Source organism: Urtica dioica, chromosome 6, assembly GCF_054948205.1.
Source record: "Urtica dioica subsp. dioica isolate 48M chromosome 6, U.dioica_male_clone48M_v1_H2, whole genome shotgun sequence".
NCBI classification, from domain to species: domain Eukaryota; kingdom Viridiplantae; phylum Streptophyta; class Magnoliopsida; order Rosales; family Urticaceae; genus Urtica; species Urtica dioica.
Genome location: NC_142761.1, coordinates 35,197,159 through 35,221,907, shown reverse-complemented (window position 1 = coordinate 35,221,907; position 24,749 = coordinate 35,197,159). Strand labels below are relative to the sequence as shown.

At 42.2% G+C, this 24,749-nt stretch overlaps 1 protein-coding gene and 1 non-coding gene across 2 annotated transcripts; one reads left to right on the top strand and one right to left on the bottom strand.

Annotated features, from left to right (window-relative positions):
- Nucleotides 1-8,919: 8,919 nt before the first annotated feature.
- On the bottom strand, nt 8,920-14,148 carry LOC149393794 (uncharacterized). The gene is made up of 3 exons (XM_089618164.1): nt 11,023-14,148; nt 10,028-10,923; nt 8,920-9,892 (listed from the first exon to the last, which is right to left on the bottom strand). The coding sequence occupies exons 1-3, from the start codon at nt 14,146-14,148 to the stop codon at nt 8,920-8,922; spliced, it is 4,995 nt and encodes a 1,664-aa protein (XP_089474290.1).
- Nucleotides 13,637-13,740, top strand: LOC149393795 (small nucleolar RNA R71). The gene has a single exon (XR_016299973.1). It is a non-coding gene; the product is annotated as a small nucleolar RNA R71 (small nucleolar RNA).
- Nucleotides 14,149-24,749: the final 10,601 nt, after the last annotated feature.

The window sequence follows — 24,749 nt, the reverse complement described above, 5'->3', positions numbered from 1 at the left end:
GTGACAAATCTCTTAGTTCACTTTAACTCTAGTCCATGCAAGTATATTAAGATATAACAGATTAATATATATTTATATATATATATATATGTATACAGTGGCGGACCTAGAATTAAAAAGGTGGGGGGGCCAAAAATAAAATTTAAGGTATTCCCAAATTTTTGGGCTGGAGGGGGCCCAGGCACCCGAAAGGGTACACCTGGGTCCGCCACTGCATATATATATATATATATATATATATATGTGTGTGTGTGTGTATAAGTATAATTTGCATTATCATTACAAGAACTACCACTTTTAGCGACGAAACTATTAGCGACGACTTAATCGTCGCTAATAAATCGTCGCTAATCACTCTTTTAGCGACGATAATATCGTCGCTGATTTTTTGGTGCCAAAAATATTAAAGTTTGGCGGCAAAGATAATTAGAGACGAATTTATCGTCGCTAATTCGTTTTTGTCGTCGCTAAGTTCGCGGGAAAATATTTAGCGACGATACATTCGTCGCGCCAATAATTTGTGAATTCATTTAGCGACGATAATTTCGTCGCTAATAATGTAGAATTAATTTCGAATTTTAAAGAGGGAAAAATCCCTCCAATTTAATTAAAACGAAAACATTTAGCGACGGTTTTCTCGTCGCTAAATATTTTTTTGTCGTCGCTATACATTTAGCGACGACGAAATCGTCGCTAAATGATTTCGAATTTTAACGAATTTTAAAGAGGGAAAAATCCCTCTCATTTAATTAAAATGAAATGATTTAGCGACGACTAAGTCGTCGCTAAATCTCTATGACAACTTTTAGCGACGAAGAAGTCGTCGCTAAATGCCTGGTTATTTAAGTGCATTTAGCGACGAAATCTAATCATTTAGCGACGATTTAGTCGTCGCTAAATTTCTTTAAATACCAGATCGCGACCGAGTTCCCCCATTTCGTTTTCTTAACCTAAATCGCCATTTTCTCTCTTTTTCTCCTCTCCGCCGTCCGTCTGCCGTGTCCGCCGTGTGCCGCCGACGCCGTCGACGCCGATCTCGTCCTCCCCGGTAAGTCTCTCTCTCCTCACATTTCTCTCCTTACCTCTCTCTCTCCCGTTGCAGCTCCTCCGCCGCTCCACCACTACTCCGCCGCTCCGCCGCCGACGCCGTAGCCGCTTCCCCGCCGACGCCTTCCCGCGCGCTCCCCGCTTCCCCGAACATACATCTCGGTAAGTTTTTTTTTATAACTTTATATATATATATATATATATATATTAATTATTTATAGAATTAATATATTAGTTATATATATTAGTTATTTATATATATATAACTTTATTTATATATTAGTTATAAATATAAATGAATTAATTAGTTATAAATGTAAATGATTTAATTAGTTATATTTACATAATTTATATTTATAGAATTATATGTTTGTTATAAATTTTATAAATTATAAATGAATTAATTAGTTATAAATGAGTTATATATTTGTTATAAATTTTATAAATATTTAAATTAGTTTTGTTTACACAAATATTTAAATTCGTTATAAATTTTAATATTAGGTATAAATATTAAAATTAGTTATAAATATTTATATTAGGTAAAATTATGTAAAAACATGTAAAAACAATTAGTTAGTTTATGTAAATTAAATGGAATTGTATTTAATTCTTGTTAGAAATGATTAAAAATGTGAAATTAATTAGTTGATATGGATTATGAATTTTAATAATCGAACCACTGAGGTTGGATTTATTGTTAGTTTTAGGATGTTTCTATGCAGGTTTTAAAGTTAAAGGCTTGATGCCGGGTTGTTAAGTTTATAGGGGAGGTTCTGCCGAAATTTCGGTAGGATCGTGAAATTATAAAATAAAATCCGAAAACTACTAAATTTTGAAATGTTCAATCTATAGGTAAAAGGAGTTATCCAAATAGGAATTGGATAATTGAGGACCAACGTTTAAGCGTTGAATTTGCGGCTGGCATGACAGAGTTCATGGCAATGGCCCGACAACACGTAAATGTCGAAGGACGAGTTAAGTGTCCATGCAAGAGGTGTAACAACGTGTTGATGCAAAAAATTCCTGATATAACGTTTTTCATTTACTTACTAAATTAACTGATTTAAATCATTACGAATGCATAACTAAATAAATTTTTCTTTGAATTTCAGATGGCTGCGGCTACAGAAGTTGGAGGCAGCGGAGGCGGGGATGACTTCTTAGCCCGTCTCCCGAATTATTGCCAGTCAGCGCCCGTACGTGATGGCGTCGAAGAAGAAGACGAGGATATCGAACCGGCCGTGCGTGGACCGACGGTCGGGCTTCGATCTGAGCGTGCACGGCGCCCCGGGGTGAATGAAGTCGTTATTTATAACGAGGAGTTTCAGTCGTTCTTGCAGCCAGAGCGCGAGATGGATCCGGATCTCGCGACGTTCGCGAACACGCTCGGGTTGGTCGTCCGAGACAAGATCTCGCCTACGGTCCCAAGGCGGACTAATGCGAACGTGGGGCCGGCGAAGAAGGCCGAGATCCGAGCAGCGATTCGAGACAAGTACGACATTCGAGTCGATGGTGATGCAACCAGGAAGAAGAAGGCGATTGTCGATGCGGCAATCATTCGAGACGCGAAGACTCGTCTTCGCGATTGGAGGCATACCTTGCGGTCATGGTTCGACATCGACTGCAAGAGCAGCGTACAGGTGGCGCGGTCGCTGAAACCGAGGACCGTTTAGCTCGACACCGAATGGGAGACGCTGATACAACGATATACGAGCGATGAGTTTAAGGTAATCAAATCATTTACGTTAAATATGTGTTTACCCTTTTATTAAACGATTTGTTATTTACGTGTACGTTTACTTATATTACAGGCCATACAAGCGAAGAACAAGACGAATCGTGCGAAGAAGAAGACGAAGACTCGACAGGGGACGATTGGGTTCTCGACCCACCGCATGAAGAACGTAAGTTTTATGTTTATATGATACATCAAATCGTTAAAATTATCTAACACTTGAAGTTTTGTTTACATGCAGAAGAGCGCCGAGACAGGCGCTTTCGAGAGCTTGTTTGCGAACTACAAGCGCCAACATCAGTCCGACAAGTCCGAATGGCTGACTCCTGAAGCTTCCGCACGTTATGTAAGTTTACATTTATTTTTCTTATTTTTCGATTAATATATACTAACTAGTTAATTATATCTGGATCGACTGGTCGATAGGTTCAACACGTTGCGAGCGGAGGCTGAGCAACAAGGAGCGGACGTTGATATTTCCGTCCTAGAGCAGCAGGCGATCCGTGATATTATGGGTTCGCGGACTGATCACTTGACCGGCGTCGGACGTTTGGTGCCACAGGGAGCACGGATGGCGGCTGAAGTCGCCGAAGTCTACGGTAGTTCGGAGGCTGGGACGTCGCATCCAGGATATATCTCCCAGGAGGTGTTCACGTCGACCATCGCCTCGTTCGCCGAGGCAATACAGAGTCAGATCCCCGGCCTCAACCTGAGCTCGTTTATGCCTCAATTTCAGCAGAGTTCGCAGCACGCTCCGTCATCCCACAGCCAGCAGACTCCGACGGCCGGCGTCCACACTCCGACGCCCGGCGTCCACACTCCGACGCCCGGCGTCCACACGCCGACGGGCGGCCAGTGTTGCGATATTTTTATAACTAGCACGCAAGTGGACGTATCGAACAAGTAATAGTGTTACGTAAGTAACGGATATCGATCCCACAGAGACTAGTTACTCTAGCGACGTTAAACAATCTAAAGCAAATTGATTTCACTATATTAAGGTGGGAGGTGCAATAATTAACTATAATAAAAATAACTGAAAACAACGGAAATTTAACACGAAACTTCAAACACGAGAAAATGGGGGTCACGACTTCACCGGAAGACTAGGATTCGGGGGTTTCGGGTTCCAACAACTAGACCTACTCTACTCACGCTAATCTCATTCTCCCTAACATATTACTAGCCTCTCTCGAGTGATCTAGCAACCTACGCAATTGACGGATTATATATCCTCTCGGCCTCTAATCCTATTAAAACAATCACGAGCAATAAACATGAGAATTCAAACGATTACATTAAGCTTAAGCCGTCTAGCAACCTAAGAACAAAACGAAGCATGGATTATGAGCATGAGTTTTCGCCCTCTCTCGAGTGACAGAAACTCCTAAAAACAATCCTAAAGGTGGCCAGCCCAAAGAACGCATTAAGAACACATCCACACAAGCATGAATAATTGAGTACATCAAAGCATAATTTCACCCTAACGAAACCCCCTAACCCAATTTAATCCGGCTACATCGCAACCCCGCTAAAAATCTAGCCTCTAACGGAGTCCATAGTTAACAACATGGTGATCAAAACAATAATCAACATAATCATCAATAAGCAAAACTCTATGAAATTCATGATGGGAATAATGAACTATCAATTAATTCAGAAGTAAACGTAATAGAGAGTAAGGGAAACGAAGAAAAACTATTAAAAACGGGAGTTTACGGTTGCTCATTCGTCGGATTGTTGACTCAACTTCGCTCCCAAACAAAAGCTCTCAAAAGTGCAGCCAAAAGTAGAAAAAACTAAAAAAGAATTAGAATGAGTTAATTAGGTTACAAAAAGTGTTTTTAGCCCTGAGTGTGTGTTTTTCGGAGTGATCTGAGCCTTCCAATTCGATCCAAGGGTCAAGAATCCTCAGGTTCAGCTTCAGGTTATGCGCGCTCCGCGCATAAGACTCTGTGCGATTTCGTTGTTTGAGTCTCAGTATGCGCGGCGCGCGACTCGAGTCCCGCGGCGCGCGGTCTCGGATCCTGTCTTCACGCGGCGCGCGGTGGTGGGCGCGCGGCGCGCGTCTTCGCCAAATTTCTTGCCCTTCTCCATTTTGACCATTTTCACTCCGAATCTCATCATCTTTTCACGAAATTGTTTGTAGATGCTCTAATGCTCCTCTGAACCTGAAATTACTCAAAAATCTACTAAAAACTATTAAAATACTTGAGAACTCGTCGGTTTTCGGTTCGGGAAATAGGAGTTTTACGCGTGATAAACGCACCTATCAAATCCCCCCAAACTTAACCGTTACTTGTCCTCAAGTAACAAAAGAAACAAAAAGAAACCTAAAATTACGCAAAAGAAGTTAACCCAACTAAAGTTGGTAAATTTCAATGCCTTGACTACACTGATCGACTCATGCTTGCCTCAACTTCTAACCTCTAGACTTACATTGACATAGACATCTGTGGTTTTAAACTCAAAGTTAACGACCAAGTTTAAAAGAATCTTCGCGAATACGTGTTAGCCCTCACCGTTTGCAATGTTATCTTATCTCAAGTAACTTTAGCTTCCCAAGTCTCGTGACCCTCCCAATCCTCAGATGCAACCACAAGAATCGTTTTATTTGTCTAGACAAAAACTTCGATTCGACACACCATACGCCTTCTCTTCCCCCTTGATCTCCACTAATGCACACACGTCATTCCTGGCTTGTCAATAGGTCTTAGCGGCTTGTAATGTTCAGGCTTAGGTTCGGGTGGGAAACCGGATTTTTAGTGGTTTTGACATTACCCTTAGCGACTCCATTCTCACCAAAACTTCCCCTTTTGTCTTCACTCACTCACTTTTCCCATTGTTCTTGGCTTTGAAAATGCCTATCTAGAACATCATACCTCTTTAGCCTTTCTTCCCCAAGTTCCCCCCAAACTTTGACTCGACCACAACCACACTCTTCCAAATACCATAGACCACCACGCCGTAACTACAAATACTCACATAGGCACATTGTTTTATTATATTTTTTTTTTTTTTTCTTCTCTCTCTTTTTTTTTTTTTCTTTTCGAGACATAGCCTAAAAAAAATCACCGGCGTGGTGTCTAGAACGGCAACCTAACAAACACAAGGAGTGGATTCGTAGCAAATATCACACAAGGATCACAAAAAAAAAAGTTCACGCAAAGATATCACTCAGGAGTCGCTAAAGTTAATGTGGGTTCTTTGTGGGATTTCAAACTTATTGGCTCGGCTTTTTCTGACTAAGTATCGAGAGAGGATAAAATGTTCGGCTTTTTGTGAGCGGGTTCTACTTGATACCTGTTTCCGGGTCGGCTTTTTGGCTCGAAGGGTTATTCCTAATGCCTATATCACTCTCACCAGATCAGTATGCGCTCAATTTCGCCTCGACTAGGGGTCCGAAAAGGTTCTTAGTGTGTTCGGTGGTCATTTCTTAGGACTAGTTAGGCGACTACTCAAGTTCAGCTAAGCATTGAGACAAACATTATTCGGGTTTAGGCCACAGACTCGATCAAATTCTTTTTTACTTGGTAATTCACAGATCTATTCTAATGCCTAAAGCTCAAGACTATCCATATCATCGGCAAACATTTAATGAGTCAATCAAAGCAGTCAAAACACCAATTTCTACCAATTACCCTAAAAAAAATGAAAACAAAAAATTTAACTACTAGTATACAGAGAAAAACACCCCCGCAAAACAAGCAAACCCCCCCCCCCCCCCCCCCCCCCCCCCCAAACTCAAAACCTACATTGTCCTCAATGTATCGATGCAAAAACAGGGGTGGAGGAACGTACCTTTGCGGGGGTGGTCGAGCGCCCCTACTCGTCGCGGCCTTGGTCATCGTCCCCGTCGGGATCGCGGGGGGCGTAGAGGTTGGGTTCCCACGGAGGATATGCCGGGTATGGCGCCATGAGGTGCTGTGGGTATGCCGGATAGATCGGGGCGTCATGCTGTGCTCCAGCTTGAGAGACGGGGAAGCTTTGCTGCGACGTCCACGTGTTGTAGACGTTTTGGTGGAACTCGTCTCTGTCACGCTGCCGTTGGCCGAAGTCGGTGAGGAAGCTCCCCATGGCGTTATAGCGCTGGCCCAATGTCTCGATGCTCCGGTCGATTCGACCCAAGTGGTGGTCGAACCGGTTCATCATGGCTAACACTTCGGTGTAGCCGGAGGTGTGTGCTTCGTTGTAACCGGTGGCAGGCGCGTCGTTGGTCTCGACCGGGGGTGGAGCGTCGTCAGGGGCGTCTAAAATGGGGGCTCCCGGGATGCCTTGGTACTGCTCGGGAATGTCGATGAACCCGCGCCCGTCCGGATGTGCGGCCCCGTGCTTCCACTGCTTTAGGCTCATGATCTTTCGGTCGTCGATAGGGTCCCCCAGTTTTTCTCGCGTCTCGGAGGCCGGGATTCGCAGTCCCTCGTTGAGGTAGAGCTGTGTGATGAGCCCCCCATTGCCAAGCGTGACATCGGTGTCACGATTTGCACAGAAAACGAATCTCTCTTTCAAGATTTTCCCGATGTTGACGCCTCTCCCGGTGACAATGCACACCAGTAAAGCCAGGCGTTGGAGATCCACTGTGTGCTCCCGCAAGTTAGGAAGGATCGTTGCGCAAATGAAGTGCTGCCACGCCTTCGCGTAACGGTTCAAGCTCGATATCGGGAGGTGGCTCGGAACGACCTGGCCATGCACCACTTTCGTCTTGTAGGTGGCTCCGGGGTGGGCGAGAATGCGAATCCACTCCTCCCATTGAGGATACAGGCACATGTCGGCGTAGTCATCATTCTCGGGTTCTGGAATCCCGAGATAGTCGTTGAGCGCCGGTGCGGAGATGTTGACGACCACATTGCGCACCTTGACAAAGTTTCCCTCCGTGACGGAGAGATTGGCGTAGAACTCGCGCACCAACTTCGGTGATGCCGGCGTCTCGATGTTGCATAGCTTCTCCCAGTGAAGTCCCCGGATTTGCGCCAGCATATTCCCGCACAGTTGATTGGGTGCAAGCACACGCTCCGCGATGAGTCCCTTCTTCGATATGGCGTCCCAAACCTCGCCGGCACCCTCCAATAGCGTCGATGGCCGAGGCAACGACGCTCCCGATCGTCGGATACGTTTGGAGTTGATTCTCGATGTCGAAGCTCGTTGCATCTGCAAAACACGACGGAAAATGAGTCGATGATATTATGATGAACGCCGACTACCCTTTTTACCCCCCCAAACATTTTCACAACTAGACCCCGTACGTATTGACCCGTAATTGTAAGTAAATTTTTCGATTTTCACTTGTACGTTCGTTCGGGTATTTCATCGAACACCTAGAGTGCGTGCCATTTTTTTTTCATGAAAGCTTGAGTTATAAAGAGTATCCATACCATTCCTATAGCAACATTCTCAAATTTACTCTCTACTAACACGAAATCATCACCATATCACAAAAAAAATTCGAGTTTAGAGGTCATACCTTGAAGTGTAGGGGATTGAGATGATGAAGAGATGAAGAACAACCCAAAAACACAATAACCACACACGAATTGAAGTAGTGAATTGAAAGACAAGAGTTATGATGGATGAATTTCGTGTTTATATAATGATTAGGGGCGGATTTTTATGAAAATAGGGTTAGGGTTCGAAGGAATTGGGTTTGAGAGAAAGTTTTGAAAATAAAAACTGCCAAAATTCCCTTTTTAAAACAATTTACGCGGGTCCGCGCGCCGCGCGGACCTGAATCTTGACATACGCGCGGAGCGCGCATATGACTCTGTGACTGCGTGTCAAAAAATTTTCTTTTCGCGCGCCGCGCATATTGGATCCCGCGGCGCGTGCCTTCGTGTGTTTCTCGCGCCGCGCGCAGATTGTCATTCGGCTTACGCGCGGAGCGCGCATAAGACTCTGTGGTTGGCAAAGCCGAAAGTTTCCGTCTGCGCGCCGCGCATTGTGTGTCCCGCGGCGCGCGCTTGCTCCTTTATTTTTTTTTTTATTTTTTTTTTCTTCTTCTTCTGGAAAACTAAACACACAAATAAAAATTAAAACAAACTGGGTTCAAAAAGTATGAAAATGCGACGAAAGAAAGTCGGGTTGCCTCCCGATTAGCGCTTTAGTTAACGTCAATAGCTTGACGGGGTGCCGTGTTTTCTTCATGGAATTGCGGTGATGTGAGTAACCGCCTTTTCGCTTTCGAATACGCCTCCAAAATAGGGCTTAACCCTCTGGCCATTAACCTTGAATTTTTCGCCTCTTTGGTTTGTCAATTCAACCCAACCATGAGCGTAGACTTGATCGATCTCGAATGGCCCGGACCACCTCGACTTCAACTTTCCGGGAAAGAGCTTCAACCTGGAATTAAAGAGTAGTACCTTTTGGCCCGGCTTGAGGTCCTTCCTGACGATGTGCTTGTCATGCCATGCCTTGGTCTTCTCCTTGTAGATTCTGGCATTCTCGTACGCTTCACGTCGGAGTTCATCGAGGGCGTTCAGTTGAAGGAGTCTCTGTTGGCCCGAAGCATTGTAGTCGAAGTTCAGCTTCTTCATCGCCCAGAGTGCCCTGTGCTCTAGCTCGACTGGCAAATGGCATGCTTTTCCGTAAATGAGGTGGTACGGGGACATACCAATTGGCGTCTTGTAGGCTGTGCGGTAAGCCCATAGTGCGTCGTCGAGCTTGGCGGCCCAGTCTTTTAGAGAACTTCCCACCATTTTTTCCAGGATTTGCTTAATTTCCCGGTTAGAGACCTCCGCTTGTCCGTTGGCTTGAGGGTGGTACGCCAATGTTTTCCGGTGTGTGACACTGTATTTGGCGAGGAGAGCGTCGAACTGCCGGTTACAAAAATGCGCTCCCCCGTCGCTGATGATGGCTCGTGGTGTGCCGAATCGGGTGAAGATAGTCTTTAAGAACTTTAAGACCACCTTCCCGTCGCTTGTCGGAGTAGCTTTGGCCTCGACCCACTTGGATACGTAATCCACCGCCAAGAGAATGTACTTGTTTCCGTAGGAAGACGGAAATGGGCCCATAAAATCTATTCCCCAAACGTCGAACGGTTCTATTTCCAAAATGTTAGTGAGTGGCATCTCATTTCGGTTAGAAATATTACCCGTTCGTTGGCACCGGTCACAAGCAATGATGAAGTCTCGGCTGTCTTTGAAGAGCGTTGGCCAATAGAAGCCGCTTTGAAGGACTTTCGCTGCCGTGCGGTTCGGACCGAAGTGGCCTCCGCATTCGAGGCCATGGCAATGTCGCAGAACCGACTCCATCTCATCCTCGGGGACACACCTCCTCACAATCAGGTCTGCACACTGCCGATAGAGAATCGGCTCCTCCCAGTAATATCTCCTGACCTCCGAAAGAAATTTCCGCTTCTGGTACGTCTTGAGGTCGGTAGGCACCACCTTGCCTACAAGGTAATTTACGATGTCGGCATACCATGGGAGGACGGCTTGATGGACGGCCAAGAGCTTTTCGTCGGGGAAGTCATCGTTGATGAGTGCCGTCTTGTCCGGAACGTGCTCGAGAGTCTCCAATCTCGATAAGTGGTCAGCTACGAGGTTCTCTGTGCCCTTCTTGTCTTTGACCTCGATGTCGAACTCTTGGAGGAGAAGGACCCAACGGATTAGGCGGGGTTTGGCGTCCTTCTTGTCCATGAGATATCGAATCGCGGCGTGGTCGGTGTAGACGATCACTTTATTGCCGATGACGTATGGCCGGAATTTGTCGAAGGCGAAGACCACGGCCAATAATTCTTTTTCCGTTGTTGTGTAGTTCAGTTGGGCAGCGTTAAGAGTTCGGCTTGCATAATAGATTGCACGGAAAGCCTTATCTTTACGTTGCCCAAGAACCGCACCCACCGCGTGATCGCTCGCGTCACTCATGATCTCGAATGGGATACTCCAATCCGGCGCGGTGATGATCGGCGCTGTGCTCAACTTGTGCTTGAGGGCTGTGAAGGCTTCTAGGCATTCGTTGGTGAAGGAGAATTTGACATCTTTCTCGAGCAGCCCACACAACGGCTTCGTGATTTTGGAGAAGTCTTTGATGAAGCGCCTATAGAAGCCGGCATGCCCCAGGAAGCTTCTCACTCCCTTGACCGAAGTTGGCGGTGGTAGCTTCTCGATTGTGGAAATTTTCGCCCGGTCCACCTCTAACCCGTCCTTCGAAACTCTGTGGCCTAGCACGATGCCTTCTTGTACCATGAAATGGCACTTCTCCCAGTTAAGCACGAGGTTAGTTTCTTCACACCTGTTAAGCACCTGGGACAAATTCTCCAAACATTGATCAAATGTAGGGCCAAATACGGAAAAATCGTACATAAAAACCTCAATTGTTTTCTCCACCATGTCGGAGAAGATGGCCATCATGCATCTTTGGAACGTGGCTGGTGCGTTACATAGCCCAAACGGCATTCGCTTGAAGGCGAAAGTGCCATAAGGGCATGTAAAGGTGGTCTTCTCCTGATCCTCTGGTGCGATCGTGATCTGGTTATAACCTGAATATCCATCGAGAAAACAATAATACATGTGCCCTGCGAGACGGTCGAGCATCTGATCGATGAAGGGAAGTGGGAAGTGGTCTTTGCGCGTGGCGTTGTTGAGCTTGCGGTAGTCCATGCAGATTCTGTACCCGGTCACCGTCCGAGTGGAAATGAGCTCATTGTTGTCGTTTCTCACCACCGTCATTCCACCTTTCTTTGGAACGCATTGCACCGGACTTACCCATGCGCTGTCGGAGATCGGGTAAATGACCCCGACGTCTAGCCATTTCAGGATCTCTTTCCTGACGACCTCCTTCATTGCCGGATTGAGGCGTCTTTGGTGCTCCACCGAGGGACGATGCCCGTCCTCCAAGAGTATGCGATGAACGCAATAGGAGGGGCTGATCCCTTTGATGTCCGAGAGTGTCCACCCGATCGCTCCCTTGTGCTTGCGTAGCGCCACGAGCAGCCTTTCTTCCTCTCCCTTGGTGAGGTGATTCGAGATGATCACCGGAAGGGTCGATTCTACGCCTAAGTATGCGTAGCGGAGGTGTGCCGGCAATTCTTTTAACTCGAGCTTCGGGGGCTGTTGAATGGACGGAGGCACTCGAGGTTGGCTCTCCCCCAAACTCTCGATCGAGTTGCGTCGGTATGGCATGGCTGCGTTCATGTACTCCACGTGCTCTAAAGCTTCACATTCATCAAACTCGTTAGTGAAATCAATAGAGTTTAGCAAACTTACCTCGAGAGGATCCTCGGATCGGTGAGAGAAGTCGGTGATGATGGAATTACAAACGTCGATCCGGAAGACATCATCGCTGGCCCGCGGGTATTTTATGGCGTGGAATACGTTGAACACCACTTCTTCGTTTTGCACCCTCAATTTTAGCTCTCCTTTCTGAACGTCGATGAGAGCTCCTCCGGTGGCGAGGAATGGCCGCCCTAGGATGATTGGGACGTCGCGGTCTTCCTCCATGTCAAGCACCACGAAATCGGCTGGGAAGATGAACTTGTCGACTTTGACCAAGAGATCCTCGATCACTCCTCGCGGGTATACGATGGACCTGTCCGCCATTTGGAGCGTGATTCGGGTCGGACTCACCTCTCCGATGCCGAGCTTCTTGAATATAGAGTACGGCATCAAGTTGATGCTCGCGCCCAGGTCGCATAACGCTCGCTCGAAGAAGGTGTTCCCGATGGCACACGGGACGGTGAAACTCCCTGGATCCTTCATCTTCACCGGCAACTTCCTCTGAATGATGGCGGAGCACTCTTCGGTGAGAGTGATCGTGCTGCAATCCTCTATTTTCCTCTTTTTCGAGAGGATGTCCTTGAAGAACTTGGCGTACGTCGGCATCTGCTCAAGAGCGTCAGCAAACGGGATGTTTATCTGAAGTTGCTTGAATACCTCGAGGAACTTGCTGAATTGGTGGTCGAGTTTCCCTTCTTTCTGCCTCTGAGGAAACGGCAGCTTTGGCGTGCTTGTTGGAGCTGGAATGCTCGCCGGCGGTGGCGTGGCTTGGGTCGGCGGCACGGGGGACTCGTCTTTCTCCACATTCTCTTTCTTCTTGCCGGAGTTGTCAATCACTTGCCCGCTTCTGAGTGTGATGGCATTGACCTGTGACCTGGGGTTGATGTCGGTGTTGCTCGGGAGCGTTCCCTGAGGTCGTGAGTTCACCGCGGTCGACAGTTGCCCCATTTGCGTCTCAAGGTTTCGGATCTGCGCCGATTGGTTCGAGAGAGACGTCTTCGTTTCGTGCATAAACTCGGTGGTGGAGTTTATGAAGGCGGTCGTTGACGTGGCCAAGTTGGCGATGAGCTCCTCTAAGTTGGTCTCGCCCTTGTATGCCCGAAATGGAGGAGGCTGGTACGGCGGTGGTCGGGGCTGATTCTGTTGTGGACGAGGCTGAGCTTGAGGCGCGGGCTGCATAGGCATGTTGTTTTGGGGGCCTCTCCATCCCCCGTTCTGGTAGTTGTTCCTTGGGCCTTGATTGTAGTTGTTCTGGGGCGGCCTGTTGTTGATGAAGTTGGCCTGTTGGCCGTTGTCCCCATACACGCACTCGTCGCTATTGTGCTGCCCGTTGCACCAGAAACAGACTTCAGAGGTGTGCACGGCTTGAACGGAGGCCTTCTGTCCCTGAACTGACTTTGTAAGATCCGCCACCTGTGCTGCCAGTGCCTTCATCAGCTCCATCTCGGGAGTGACTGGCATATTCTTCAAGATGCGCCGCTCGGACAGGCATTGATCGTTGTTGTAGGCCAGCTCCTCGAGAATGCTGTGAGCTTCCTCCTCTGTCTTCTGAAAGAACGACTCTCCAGCGGCCGTGTTGACTAGGGTGCGGGACGATGGTGAGAGACCGCCATAGAAAATCTGCACCATCATCCACCCTTGGATGCCATGATTGGGACACCTCCTCTCTAACTCCTTGAAGCGCCCCCATGCTTCAAACAAAGACTCCCCGTCGTATTGGGCAAACGAATGGATCTCGTTGCGTCTCTTGTGCATCTTCTCGAACGGGAAGAACTTTGAGATGAATTTGATGCGCAGGTCGGCCCACGAGGTGATGGAACCCGGTGCGAGGGAGTTTAGCCACGTCTTGGCTCGGTCCCGTAGTGAAAACGGGAAGAGGCGGAGGCGGATGGCTTCGTCGGACACGTTGTGGAGCTTGAACGTGTTTGCAATCTCGACGAAGTTCGTCAGGTGGTCTTGCGGGTCTTCGGCAGGTGATCCAGCGAATTGATTCGCTTGGACCATGTGAATTATGCCGGTCTTGATCTCGAAATTCTGGTTACCCGCAAGAGCCGGGAGAGCGATTGCCGATTGCGCGGCGTCGGCTGGTGGTAACCCATATTGAAATAAGGTCTTTGGCCCTTCATTCGCCGCGTTGATCGCTCTATCTTCCATTGCTCGTTCCTTTGTTTGCTTTCTGTTTGTCTTGCAAAACTTTTCGATTTCAAGATTTAATGGAACGAGGTTTGATGTTCCCTCACTCCGCATGCACCTTCAAAACATAGAAAATGACACGCAAAGTTAGGAAACGCGTAACGAAATCAAATGGCAAATAAGATTGTTTTTCGACGCTATTGTAAAGAGTCCCCGGCAACGGCGCCAAAAACTTGTTGCGATATTTTTATAACTAGCACGCAAGTGGACGTATCGAACAAGTAATAGTGTTACGTAAGTAACGGATATCGATCCCACAGAGACTAGTTACTCTAGCGACGTTAAACAATCTAAAGCAAATTGATTTCACTATATTAAGGTGGGAGGTGCAATAATTAACTATAATAAAAATAACTGAAAACAACGGAAATTTAACACGAAACTTCAAACACGAGAAAATGGGGGTCACGACTTCACCGGAAGACTAGGATTCGGGGGTTTCGGGTTCCAACAACTAGACCTACTCTACTCACGCTAATCTCATTCTCCCTAACATATTACTAGCCTCTCTCGAGTGATCTAGCAACCTACGCAATTGACGGATTATATATCCTCTCGGCCTCTAATCCTATTAAAACAATCACGAGCAATAAACATGAGAATTCAAACGATTACATTAAGCTTAAGCCGTCTAGCAACCTAAGAACAAAACGAAGCATGGATTATGAGCATGAGTTTTCGCCCTCTCTCGAGTGACAGAAACTCCTAAAAACAATCCTAAAGGTGGCCAGCCCAAAGAACGCATTAAGAACACATCCACACAAGCATGAATAATTGAGTACATCAAAGCATAATTTCACCCTAACGAAACCCCCTAACCCAATTTAATCCGGCTACATCGCAACCCCGCTAAAAATCTAGCCTCTAACGGAGTCCATAGTTAACAACATGGTGATCAAAACAATAATCAACATAATCATCAATAAGCAAAACTCTATGAAATTCATGATGGGAATAATGAACTATCAATTAATTCAGAAGTAAACGTAATAGAGAGTAAGGGAAACGAAGAAAAACTATTAAAAACGGGAGTTCACGGTTGCTCGTTCGTCGGATTGTTGACTCAACTTCGCTCCCAAACAAAAGCTCTCAAAAGTGCAGCCAAAAGTAGAAAAAACTAAAAAAGAACTAGAATGAGTTAATTAGGTTACAAAAAGTGTTTTTAGCCCTGAGTGTGTGTTTTTCGGAGTGATCTGAGCCTTCCAATTCGATCCAAGGGTCAAGAATCCTCAAAAATCGCTAATTTCCTATTCCAGGAATCCGCGGGCGCGCGGCGCGCGGTAGTCAATGCGCGGCGCGCGGTCTCAGCTTCAGGTTATGCGCGCTCCGCGCATAAGACTCTGTGCGATTTCGTTGTTTGAGTCTCAGTATGCGCGGCGCGCGACTCGAGTCCCGCGGCGCGCGGTCTCGGATCCTGTCTTCACGCGGCGCGCGGTGGTGGGCGCACGGCGCGCGTCTTCGCCAAATTTCTTGCCCTTCTCCATTTTGACCATTTTCACTCCGAATCTCATCATCTTTTCACGAAATTGTTTGTAGATGCTCTAATGCTCCTCTGAACCTGAAATTACTCAAAAATCTACTAAAAACCATTAAAATACTTGAGAACTCGTCGGTTTTCGGTTCGGGAAATAGGAGTTTTACGCGTGATAAACGCACCTATCAGCCAGCAAAGGACTCCCGACGCTAGCCAGCAGACGACGCCCGGCGGACCAAGTCAGTCTATTGATCAGCACGTTGTTCCGCCGCAGGTTGCAGAGTTTCAGCGCCAACAGAAGAGTGTTTCACGTCGAGGAGGGGGAAAACGAGCGCCGGGACGACAAAGCAAACGTCGCGACTAGTGTTTTATTAGATATTTTGTGTATAGTAGATTATTATTTACATATTTCTCGATAACCGAAAACGTACGTAACCGGATTTTATATATTTGCTGATTTGGATAATATAATTTAGTTTTTATTTGATTTTTCATTTTAGAATTTCATAAACAAAAAACCATAAAAAAAATTAATAATTAACGACGAAAAAAATAAAAAATAATAATAATAATTAGCGACGACAAAGTCGTCGCTAATTATTATTACACAGAAGGTATTAGCGACGAAAATGTCGTCACTAATTATCTGTTTCAAAATGAAAAAAAACTTCTCGTCACAACATTTAGGGACGACATTATCGTTGCTAATATCGTCGGTAAATATATAGCGACGAATAAATCGTCGCTAAATATATTTAGGCACGGACATTTAGCGACGATTATCGGGTTATTACCGACGAAAAAAATCGTCGGTAATTGTTGTAGTGTATGATTATCTTTACATATGTATGTTTATAAATGACGAGAGGAAGCGTCAACTCGCAGCAGAGCTACGGCTCACGAATCGTGACATAATATATGTTTTGTAAATTTTGGTATATTAACAAGCAATCGATCAATCAATATCTTTATCAAGGAGTTCATGTTTTCATAAATAAAACCTAATGGGATAAATATGGTGTTGTCGTGATCTGGCCTTACAAAACCAGTGCTAGCAAGCATTCTATACCTACTCCGAAGTTTGTCTTTAAGAGGTACCTTGTGAATATTTAATCGCCTAATTAATTACCATACTTTTGTAAGCCTAGTGCACCAATCACAACTACTTAGAGATGAACTTCGTGCACAAGTCCACCTAAGAGGTGATGGAGCCCGGAGGGAGCGAAAAGAGCCAAGCTTTGGCGCGGTCCCGTAGAGAAAACGGGAAAAGGCGGAGTTGGATGGCTTCGTCGGAGACATTGTGGAGCTTGAACGTGTTGCTTATCTCCACGAAGTTGGTGAGATTGTCTTGAGGGTCTTCATTAGGCAATCTCACGGCCGTCTTGATCTCGAAGTTTTGTTTCTCCCCAACGGCCGAGAGCACGATGGTCGATTGCGTCGTGTCAGCTAACAGCAAGCCGTACTCGAAGAGAGTCTTCGGCGCGTCTCCCATCTTTTGTGTTTGGCTTCCTTTTTTTTTTTTGCACGACATTTCTGTCTCGGGATCTAACGGAAAAAGCATCAATGGTCCGTCCTTTCGCATGCACCTTCAAAAGAGAAAGTGAACACAAAAGTTAAAAAACAAAAATAAGATAAATCAAATCGCAAGAACAAGTTATTTCGATCGCTAATATTGAACTAGTTCACCGGCAACGGCGCCAAAAACTTGTTGCAAAATAATACGCGCATGCAAGCGTACTTGTCACCCAAGTAATATAGTTATGGAAGTAACGAGTGTCGAACTCACAGGGACTAGAAAAATCGCGATTTATTTTAACTTGTTGCCAATTGATTCCAAATAAAAGTGATGAGGTTTTGAAACGATGAACAAAAATAAACAAAATAAAAGCATAATTAAACACGAGTTATGCGAATAAGAGAAAGTAGGGGTCACGATTTCACCGGAACTAACTAGGTCGGGGGTTTCGGGTTTTAACAACAAAATCTACTCATGTGGATGCTAATCTCACTCGATCAAAATTATTCACTAGCATCTCTCGAGTGTTCTAGCAAACCTATATAGTTGACGGATTGTTATCCTCTCGACCTCTAATCCTATTAAAAACAACTACATGCAATACGACAAGAGTTCAAACGATTACCTAAATTACCTAGATTTTTCACTAGCCTAGGATCAACTATGAAGATATGAACAAAGCACGATTATTTACTCTCTCTCAAGTCTAACCAATCCTAGATAACAACTCTAATGGTGATCAAGCACTAGAAAGCATTAAGAACAATTCATATCAAGCAATCCATAACAATGAAGCAAACAATAATTATCTAACCCTAATGAACCCCCCCCCCCCCCCCCCCCCCCCCAACTATTAGCAATCACGGCTACATCGCAACCCTATAAGAAACTTAGCCTCTAATGGTGTCCATAATCAACGCTAAACATAACAGAATAATTAAAAGCAATAAAATAAATATTGAAAGCAAAAGAGAATTCATATTAAATAAAATTGATGTTCAACAATAATTTAGAGTAATAAAATAAATAAAAGAAGAGAAGAAAGAAGAACGAATGAATTCAGAAAAGGAAAACTTATTGTGTTGTCAATTCCATTGAACAACGCATTTTTCCTCTTCCAAAAGCTCTCAAGAACAACCAAACAATAAAAGAGAAACTTAAACAAAAGGGAAGATGTGTTTTTGAGAGCTTAAAGTCGAATATATATGTCAATGGGTGATTTTCGGAGCATATTGGGCCTTTGGAATGGTTCAAATGGCCCAAAAACATATAAAAAAAAAACGGAAAGAAAGTCCGTCAAAACCCGAAGAAACGCACGGAGCGCGTATCAAGGGCTCATGCTTCCGGACGCGCGCACTATTTTTTTATCGGCCGTATCTTCTTACTCGAATGTCCGATTTTCGCAATAAATATGAGTTGGAAAGCTAAGATATAGCTCTATCCAATGATAGAAAAAATTTATCCAAAATCGTCACTTCAGAATCTCGAATCACGCAGAAGAAGACGCCATGTTTCTTGATTAGCTCTAACACGTCCGAAAAATCTTCAAATTATCTCAAAGTTTCTCCATTGCCTGAAAACACGTTTAGATCATGTAAACTTATAATAACAAATAAAAACACAAAATATATCAAAAACACTTAAAGATTCGTTTCGATTCAAATCCGACAACGAGCGATTTATACGTATAAAACGCACTCATCACATGTTTTCTATTTAGTATCAACAAATTAGTACTTTTGTTGCACAAGTCAAAGCTTTGTTACAAAAAATATTAAAACAAAAAACTTAAAACGAATGTTCCAAATATAAAGTGACAAGCAAAAAAAGGTAAAAGCACATATGTTTGGAAGGTGAAGGGATAGACCTAGAGGCTAGGCTTCAAACAGCTTCACCGATATTGACATATATTGACACTGGAAAGCATCAATAACGCTCACTTTTAATAAAAGTATTATCTCCCCCCAAAAAAAAGTCAAAGGTATTTGACTATCTTATTCAACCTACGTAACGTCCACAATATATATTGGGTACAAGACATTGCATTAATATTTTCTCTCATTATACAGCCGAGGGAAGAGAGATTAGGGTTATTAGACGTAAAGATTCAAATCTATCTGTTTGTAATCATAATTGAAGGCTTTAAGTGAAAATTTTATTTAAAAGTTCTATGGAGACCCCATTATTATCCTTACTTTTCTTTACACTTGTCTGTTGGTTGGTAAAGCAAAGTAAAGATCAAAGAATACTACAAGAATCCTGTTTGCGCTTTAAAATAAACTAGCAAGATTTTAACCCATGTGAATTGTGGGGCTATAGCTACCACCAAAATAGTCAATATTGTCTTATCACACCCCATTTCGCAATAAGCTTTTATCTTCTAATTGATTAATTCTTTCAATTAACCAAATTGAACCACATATGGTGCGAAAACTTTTGACTTTTTATTTTAATTTTCTTTCAAATTCCTTAAATGATGGAGAGACTACTCTAGCAACTTTGTACAAACTTAATTATTCAAAGTAGGTTTGAGATTTCTAATACTTCAATTAGTTTGGCTCAACAAGATCGATTTAGACAGCTAAGAGTTTAATCATAAAAGTTTTGCCACTAAACTACAATTTAATATTGTCAAAAGAACCTAAATATTGTAATATCTAATTATAACGTCGCAGGCAAACAAAATCTTCCCAGTGTCTTTTTCGGTGTTCTCTAACTTTTGAGCCGTTACAAATATGTATCTTTGTATGGCTAAAATAGATAAGCTTAGTCCTTGATTTACAATTTTATTTCTTTTTCTCTAATCCAACCAGCAACTTAATGACGGAAATTAAGCTTTTTATATCCTTAATTTTAACTTTCTCTTTTGTTTGAGCAAGGCGTTAAACATGTGAGCCCTAATCATTTGAACAATATATGATTGGCATATTTAATAGGACAAAAACATATAGATAATATGTAATGCTATTTTCTTAGAACAGATGATAGGTTTTATTTAAATATTAATTAAACCCCTTTATAGGTAAGCCCATATAAATTATTCTTATGGGGAGAAGCCTCGAGCCTTAAACATGATGAATCAGTACTTTATTTATTTATTTTAGGAGAAATTACAAGAACAACGGATTATGATTGTTACTTTACGAAAATAGCGGACTTTTTAAAATCTTATGAAAATGACGGATATTACTTTTTTAGAACGAAAATGCCAATTTTCAATGCACTCATTATACAAACCAGATCTACGAGATGTAAAAACGCGCCGAGTTTCGCGCCACTACGTCAGAGCTTGAACGTCCGTGGGAGGCCGTCCTCTCCGTCTACGTGACTCCAACACTGCTCTCTGTCTCCACCGACGAGCGGCTCAAACGCTTGTGGGCCATCTCCGCCATCGTCGTGGCTTCAACGATCATCTCCGTCCTCGCCGATCAATTCCAACGCCCCTGACGAATTCAACTTGTGGTATTGTATACAAATCAGATCTACAAGATGCGAAAGCGCGCCAAGTTCTGTGCCGCCCACGTCGGAGTTTGAACGCCCGCGGGTGGCCGTCTCCATGGCTCCATCACTAACAGTATACGATAATCACATTATCAGTATATTGTATACAATATCTCGTCAATGTAACTCTGACTCTCATCTCCAAAGCTTACATTATACAATAATCACAACATCACTGCATTATATATAATATCACATAATCACTATATTGTATGCAATAACCAGGATGTGATTATATAAATATATATGATAGATATATATATATATATATATATATATATATATGTGTGTGTGTGATTATATAAATATATATGATAGAGATTTATATATATGATATATGTTATTGATTAAATTATATATATATATATATATATATATATATATATATATATATATATATATACTGCATGTTAACCATATTGTTAAGTTTATATAATATCACATAATCAATATAATGTATACAATAACTAGGTACGTGATTAAATAAAATATACATTATAGCGATTTATATATATATATATATATATATATATATATATATATTATAGCGATTTATATATATTGATTAAATTATCTACCGATACTATGTTATATATAAACGTTAAATTTATTGGAGGGCAAAAACGATTATTCATATTTAAAATTTGTTGTTTTCGTACCGTAAAATATTCACCCATTGTTTAAAAAAAAATAGACAAAAAACACATGACTATATGTAATTTCCACTTGATTTTATTGCTTTAGGTTAAAATGACTTGATTTCATATTAAAAAAACTAAGCAGATCCTGAGTAAATATTTAAATTATCTCTAAATATTAAATTAATTTTTAAATAAATTCTTTCACACAAGTCAAAGTAATCAAAAAGAAAAAAAAAACATATTTGTATAAATTAATTTATATTCTAAACTTATCTGTATATATAATGCATTATATCAACATAGACTGATTTATATTATATATTAGCTCAAAAATAAGGTAACTATGTCGCCACCACAAATCAAGCCTTATAAAAAAAATCAGTATTTTTTTTTTTTTTTTTTTACAATTTTCCATTAAATTTGTATTAGTTAGTTTGCAGTTTCTAGGGAAAATTATTTTGAATTAAAAACAAATGAGGTACCTGTGGAATTTAATAAACAAATGAAGTACCTGTGAAATTTTATATAGCATTAGAGATTTTTTTTTAAAAAAAATTACTATATTAGAGGAGATATTTGTGGCTGGGCCATCTCATCCATCCCATGTACAACGTGTTAAATTAAAAGCTTGGTCGATGATTTATATATAAATGCATAATAAGGGCGATGGGTGATGGATAGGTAATATATCCAAATCAGCTAAGCATAATTGTGTGGATAATATGGATTGATCCTTATTGCATATATAAGGGCATACGTACGTAAATATTAATTTTCCTCCGAACTGTATCATTTTCTTGAGAAAATGACTAACATATAACCATTTCATAAACCAATTCTTATTTTGCACCAAAATTATAATTTGGACAAAAATACTAATTCAAAAAAGAACAAAGGATACCCTCTTTTGTTCTTTACTTTTTTTCTATAAAAACAATTTCTCTAAGTCTTGCAGAAAATCAGGATTTTTTTATTTTTTTTTTAGAATTTGAGTTTGTTTGATGATTTATTAACATATATATGTCACAATTTTATATATATATATATATATATATATATATATATATATATATATCAACAAATGACAACGCTGGAAAATTTATTGATTTGTTGACATAGGTGTCAACAAATTGCATGATTTGTTGACATATATATGTCAACAATTGATAACACTGAAAAGTTTGTTGATTTGTTGACATAAATGTTAACAAATGAAATAATTTGTTGACATAGATGTCAACAATCTGTACAATTTGTTGACATATCTGTCAACAATCGACATGAATTGTTGACATAATTGTGAACAATCGACATGATTTGTTGACATAGGTGACACAATTTCTTCAATATTTATGCTAAAAAATCAAATGGTTCAAGCATTTCATCAAACACCTAAAAAGTCTACAAATGTTATAACAAGATGTGTTTCAAGAATCAGTAACTAAAAAATACAACACCAATGACATACCTATACAAGGGAAAAAAAAAACAAGAGGAAGAGAATCTATTATGCACACACATTCTTTGGTCCACTAGAAAGAGAACTTGCCAACATCTTCATCTTCATCCTCATTAATGGCATCATAATCATCGTCATCGTCACTGAATGTGAATATCTCGTTTTTCATGTCCTTCCTCAGCTTCTCCATGTTCTCCTTTTTCCGCTCTTCCTCCAACTGAAGCTTCTCAGCTAACCTCGTGTCCAGATCCGCCTTGTAATTTTTTTTTCAAAAAAATAAAAAATAAAAATCAGAACAAATCATCATTGACATATCCAGAGGGAAGAACATTCGGAAGAAGTGCTCGGAGGCTCCGACGGCGATGGACCAGGCTAGGCAAGGCGATCGGTGGCGGAGAGGCTGTCGGATTCGGAGTCGGTGGATGGAGGGGGTTCCAGTGACGTTGAAGGATACAATGTCGACGAGGGAAAGGATGAATACGTTCTCAATTCTGTCGCTCAATCTCCGCCGGCACAACAACAGTAATTGTGAAACTGTCATCGCCCTCCATGCCAACCTTCGCTCCTCGCCCTCCTTTCCGCCAGTCTCTTCAGGCTTTACCGGAGCAGAAACTCCATCGCCATCATTTTTAAATTCCTCGCCTTCACTAGGACTTCATCATCACCTTCGACGATTTTCAATGACCCATCTTCGTCATCTCCGACTCGAAATCCCACCTTCAGTTCGTCGTTGCACCCTCGCTGTCGACTTAGTATATGCCGCCTCACGAATCTTTAACTTTTTTCTTGTACAAGTTAGGTCGAAGATGGAGAGAGAGAGAGAGAGAGAGAGATATGGTGAAGTGAAGATGGAAACATAGAACAGAAGAGAGGGGAAATAAGAGAAGAAAAAAAAGAAAAAGATGTCAAATTTATATTTGGGCATTTATATTTTTCTAAATTATATTTTGATGACAATTGAGAATTTTTTTTATCAACGAGTAGTGGAGTTTTTTTATCAAAGAGTAGTGGAGTGGTGTATTAGTCATTTTCTCTATTTTCTTCGGCAATTTGATATGAGTGAGCTGGGGAGCATAATTCAGAGTTTAAATTCATTCACATGTGCTTCTAAATTGTTCAATTGTTATTTAGTAGACAGTTGGGGTCAGCTTATTTGACGTATGCTCTTACATCTCAAAACACCAACCTAATTTTAGTTAATGCTATGCTTTGATGTGTTTGATTCAATGGAGAAAATAGTATCGAGTAATCCATTCTTGCTTCTAAACTTAAAAAGAGAAAACACAATTGCATATATATAACTCTTGTGAACATTGCCAACCATTACACATATAAACAACTAATATCTATGCATGTTATTTACGTTTGCAAATAAACTTATCTAGAGAATATGCATGCATATATATCAAATCACTATTTGGGATAATAGTGTAACGCAATCTGTGGAATGAGAATTTTTCATTTATTTATTAAAAAAATAAATCTAAAATTTCCAATGCTAATTGATTTGAGTCATTGTCAACTCAAAACATATATATTTGATATAACGCTAAATCCTGAGCTAAATGAAACAAATCTTACCCTGCACCATGTACCTATGAAAAAATTAATAATTTTTTTTTTAGTAAATGTAGACGACTCGAACAAATATATTAAAAAATTTCACTTGAGTGGTAAAGAAATACCATGATTACAACATAACTTTTTGGTCTCTTAACACTTCTCGCATAGCACAAAGTGGGACAAGCCCTGACCAACGCACATCCGAGTATATACTAAGAGCAAAACGGGTGAAATTGTGGACCACAGTATTACAAGAACGAGAAAGAAGGACTATATCAATGCCGGAAAAGTCCAAGAGTCATGCCTTAATATCGTTCAAAATTGTACCAAGCTTCGTCGTCAGAATGGGCCTGCTCCTCACCGCGCGAACGACTTCTGGGCAATCGGGTTGCACCACTATGTGATCCA

Coding starts and splice junctions, on each gene's coding strand:
- LOC149393794 (XM_089618164.1), bottom strand. CDS start 14,148: ATGGAAGATAGAGCGATCAACGCGGCGAATGAAGGGCCAAAGACCTTA. Junction 10,924..11,022: donor GTTTGGAGAATTTGTCCCAG/GTGCTTAACAGG, acceptor AGAGTTTCGAAG/GACGGGTTAGAGGTGGACCG. Junction 9,893..10,027: donor TGTGTCCCCGAGGATGAGAT/GGAGTCGGTTCT, acceptor CTTCATCATTGC/TTGTGACCGGTGCCAACGAA.